The sequence below is a fragment of the Myotis davidii genome, unplaced genomic scaffold (genome assembly GCF_000327345.1).
Source record: "Myotis davidii unplaced genomic scaffold, ASM32734v1 scaffold217, whole genome shotgun sequence".
NCBI classification, from domain to species: domain Eukaryota; kingdom Metazoa; phylum Chordata; class Mammalia; order Chiroptera; family Vespertilionidae; genus Myotis; species Myotis davidii.
In genome coordinates, this window is record NW_006290034.1 from 547,954 (window position 1) to 552,662 (window position 4,709).

The 4,709-nt window shown below is 54.7% G+C and overlaps 1 protein-coding gene across 1 annotated transcript in view; it reads left to right on the plus strand.

Moving 5' to 3' along the window:
* RWDD3 (RWD domain containing 3) overlaps positions 1 to 1,069 on the plus strand; it is a 22,116-nt gene extending 21,047 nt beyond the window's left edge. The window contains exons 4-5 of the mRNA XM_006763102.2: positions 534 to 649; positions 728 to 1,069. Coding sequence (XP_006763165.1) covers positions 534 to 649; positions 728 to 842 — 231 coding nt within the window. The 3' untranslated portion in view covers positions 843 to 1,069. The remainder of the gene's footprint in view (positions 1 to 533; positions 650 to 727) is intronic.
* The last annotated feature ends 3,640 nt before the right edge of the window (positions 1,070 to 4,709 follow it).

Consider the following 4,709-nt stretch of genomic DNA (forward strand, 5'->3'; position numbering starts at 1 on the left):
TGTGCAGACTCGCTGAGCCCGGAGACGCCCCCGTACAGCAGGGGCGGCTCCTGAGGCCCAGAGGGCGTGGGGAACCAGCCCCAGGCCCCACAGGCCAGCTGCCCAGGCCAGAATGAGGCCCGAGACGGCCTCCCTCTGACCTTCTGGTCCCCAGCCGGCCCGTCACACCACCCAGTGAGCAAAAACGTGCGCACTCTCCCACCGCCGACTCCCACGGAGACGAGGCAGGAAGCTCAGCCTGCAGGTGCCTGGCTACTTGCAGACTTGAGACCCGTGCCCGGCCGGCGGGGTGCAGTGGTTGAGCGTTGATCTATGAACCAGGAGGTTACGGTTCGGTTCCCAGTCAGGGCACGTGCCCGGGTGGCAGGCTTGATCCCCAGTGGGGGGCGTGCAGGAGGCAGCCGATCCATGGTTCTCTCTGATCATTGATGCTTCTCTCTCTCTCTTCCTCTATATTTTTTAAACAAAAAAGAGAGAAAACTTGGGACCCAGCGCTCAGGACGCCTGCGGATAACTTCCTGCTTGCCCCTCAGGAGTACCTGGTGCTTCAGAAAACCTCCAGGGTCGACGTGGACTCGAGTGGGAAGAGGTGCCGAGAGAGGATGGCCAGCGTGCTGTGGGAGGCCAGGGCGCCACCAGGACACTCCAGGTATGGCAGCGCCTGCGCCCCCGGCCGGGGCTTCCCTCCGGGCATCCGGCTTACCCCGGCTTCTCCCGTGCCACGCAGGTTCCTGGCATTTGAAGTCAAAGAGTTTTCATCGCTGGACGAGCTGCGGAAGGAGTTTGAAACCGCGGGACTGGAGGCCCTGTTCCCCGAGTGCGCCCTCGGGCTGGTGAAGTGAAACGGGAGACGGTTTTTGTTGTTGTTAAACAGCTGCGTTTGTTCATTTCTGTTATTGGGTTTGCATGGGGTTTGGGGGTGGACAACTGGAAGAACTCATAAAGGAATGATTTTAAAGTGTCTGTGAGGCAAAATGGGAGATACCATCCTATCTTCAGGAACAAAAGCCGATTCTGTTTGTGGAATATTACACAGTAAGCACACCAGGCTGTTTTTTTTTTTTTTTTTTTTTTTTTTTAAATAATAGGTTTTCATTGGTTTCAGAGAGGAAGAGAGAGGGAGAGAGAGAGAAAAAAATATCCATGATGAAAGAGAGTCATCGATCGGCTGCCTCCTGCACGCCCCTCCCTGGGGATCAAGCCGGAAACCCCGGCCTGTGCCCTGACCGGGAACCGAACCCTGACCTCCCAGTTCACAGGTCGACACTCAACCACTGAGCCCGCCGGCCGGGCTGTGCGCTAATTTGTGACAGTAAAGGCTGGGTTCAGGGGATGGACACTCTCTGTGAGACGACGCTGAGCAGACGACGTAAACGAGCCCTGAGCTCACAGGGAGGGTGTTTGCCGCCGGCAGTGTTCCTGTGATGAAATGATGTTTGAAAAGAAATGTGTTTCGTCGCTTCCTTCTCACGTTCATTGTCAGCATTGGCTCATGGTTTCCCCCGTTTATCTCATTCCGTCTGATGTTCCCAGGTGAACGGTAAGGACACGTCACACGGACTCTGCTGCGCTGCCTCTGTCGTGAGGTTAAACCCCAGCCAGAGCTCGTGGGATTGAGTTCCGGTGGCTTCTGTGGGGCCCAGACCGCCGCGGCACTTGCTAGCCAACCTAGGACTACAGTCCTTTGAGATAAAAAGTGTTTTGTCCTTTCAGCTCATAAAGCCTCACTCACTCAGTTTGCCTCCCTTTTTAAAAAAAATATATATATTTTTTTACTAAATTGCTTTTTCCCCAACTATCAGGATCGTAGGTCTCAGCTCCTTAGGTCACTGAAGGGGTGTAGCTTTACTCCTCGCCCCTCTGGGGCAGCCTAGGTTTCCTGGAGAAGCAGCCAACAGGATGTGCATTTATTCCTGCTAAGGAATTGGCGTTAGTGGTGATGGAGGCCGGCACATCCCAGACTTCAGAGTGGGCAGGAGGCAGGAGGCTGGAGACGGGAACGGGGCTGCCCCGGAGGCCGGAAGGCTCTGCGCTGGCAGAATGCTCTCGTTTGCAGGAGATCGGCCTCTGGTTCTGGTCACGCCTGATTGGACGAGGCCCACCCCCACGGGGAGGGCAATCTGCTTTCCTCCAAGTCCACTGACTGACACAGAGTGCCCTCCGGGAGCATCCGGAAGGATGAGACCACGTGTGGCCCGGCCGAGTGGACACAAAGGTCGCCGCCATCTCTCAGGACACGTCCCGCCTGCAGGGTCACCGTTAGGGGTGGCGTGTGCCTGGCAGGTCGCAGCTGCCGCAGCCCCGGGCCGGCCTCCCAGGCTCCGCCCGCAGAACAGCAAACGCCACGGGAACGCGGCGGCGCCGGGAAGGAAGCACCGCTTCCCAACACTCCGCAGCTGGACAGACGGCGGTTCGCTGGCCCGTGTGGCTTCTCTCGTGTCGGACGGGCCGCAGCGATAGATCGTGCAAGAAGCTTATGTTCCGCTGGCGCGGGAGCGTAAACATGGGCCCGGGGACATGTATTGATTTTTTTTTTTTAAAAGTGAACTCCCTTGCTTTGGGGCAGCTTTCCCGGGCTCTAAGCTGGCGTTTTCTCAGCTCAGTGTTGGCAAGTGACACCCCGAAGTGAGGCCAGGAGGGGGTTCTGGAATGGTGCTCCCCCCACCCCCGAGGTGAACCCCAGCTGTGCGCTTGGAGGTGTCGGCCCACCCGCTAGACTCTGCGCTGGACCGTCGGTGCGCGTGCGCATGTGCTGCTGCAAAGAGCCGCTGCTTCCCCGCCGCCATCCCCACCCCCATCCCCACCGCGGATCTGCCTGTCATTGGGCCTCAGCTATGGCTCCGGTGCTGGCCGGTCCCTTCCTGACTTGGCCTGTTCTCACGCTCCGCCCGAGGCCACGCCCAGGGGTTCGCCAACCCCCGTGGCCAGTGCCGCGGAGCAGACTCTGCCATCCATCCCAGTTCCGCTGTCGGAAAAGTCACCAGAACCATCCCGGGCTCCAGGGCTCACCATGGACCAGCCCCCGCCCCCGCCCCCCCCTCCGGCCTCCGCGGAGCGGCCACATCTAATTCCCGGCGATTCTTCCACCCATTTCCCCGCCGTCAGCGCGGCCGCTGTTCCTCGGGTTCCCATTCTCTCCCCCGGGACTCCTGGGAGGCCCCGGAGGGTCTCACCTCTGTTCCCGCCGCGCCCTACACTTGGCTGCGGGTCACACTCTCTCATTTAAAACTCCGGGGCCCAGGGGTATTCTAGAGGGTTTCTCTTTGAGTTCTTAGAGTTTCAGAAGGTAATAAAGAGAAAACACTGTGATATTACATTTCCCCCCACCCCATGGGGGGCAGCATCCTGTAATCAAACATCGTTATTTTGCTGTGAAATGGATGAATATTCGCATTAAGATAAAGAGTATAAATGGTCTCTCATTTTTCACATTAAACTCTAATGCCAGATGAGTTCAGATCAGATTGCCTTTGTCTCCAAGTAAATGATAAAAAAAAAACCCAAACCACCACCCATATTTTGGTTTTTAGAATGTTCGGATTTTAGAATTATGGAAAGGGTTGGTGGGCCTGCACTAGATACATCTTTCTTAAAAATACATTTGTATTGATGTCAGAGAGGAAGGGAGAGGCAGAGAGAGGTAGAAACATCAATGATGAGAAGGAATCACTGATTGGCTGCCTCCTACACGCCCCCTACTGGGATCGAGCCCCCAACCCGGGCATGTACTCATGACTGGGAATCGAACCGTGACCTCCTGGTCCATAGGTCGGAGACACGTCTGGGTAGGAGCCTGCTTTTAAAATTAAATTTGGAGGCATAGAGTTTCTTTTCCTATTGGGTTTTCTTTCTTTTTAATAGTTAAACTCTTAGGTAACCCTTTCTTGAGAAGGACTGTGCGTGCTTTCTCTTTACATTTTGTAAGCTTAACCTCCCTCAGCTAGGCGCTGTTTGGCTAAACATACAGCTCGTAGCTGTACACAGCCTGAAGAAACAGACGCGTTCTCACAGCGCCTAGTCGTTACTGTTTTGGGCTATGACTATGCGGACGTGTTGGCTTTTATGTCAATACTAGAGGCCTGGTGCACGAAATTCATGCACGGGGGTTGGGGGGAGTCCCTCAGCATGGCCTATACCCTCTCACATTCTGGGACCCTTTGGGGGATGTCTGACTGCCGGTTTAGGGGATCGGGCCTAAACTGGCAGTTGGACAGCCCTATCACAATGCAGGATCACTGGCTCCTAACCGCTCGCCTGCCTGCCTGATCACCCCTAACCACTCTGCCTGCCTGTCTGATCGCCCCTAAATGCTTGCCTGCCTGCCTGATCACCCCAACCACCTCTGCAGAGGAGGGAGAGAGAGAAACATCAGCTGGAAGGACAGCCGGCTGTCCGGTCTAATTAGCATATTCATATTACCCTTTTATTATTATAGACGAGTTCATGTTTCTAAACCTCCTAGCATTTTCTTGCAGCAAAGAACTGTCTCTTTTCTGAGAAGAAAAAACCACACCACACTTGGTTGTAAAATGAGGCCGTTTTGCATATTCATTAGGAGGTCTTTGAACTCTAAGGATAAAATCCGTTCTGCTTTGGGTATGGAACGTTATGCATTCAAGGAGTTTAATTTTATGCTAATAATGCAACAAGCTTTACATTTTCCTTTGTGTTGTTTGTTTTCCTGAAGATAATTTCATGCAGATAATCCG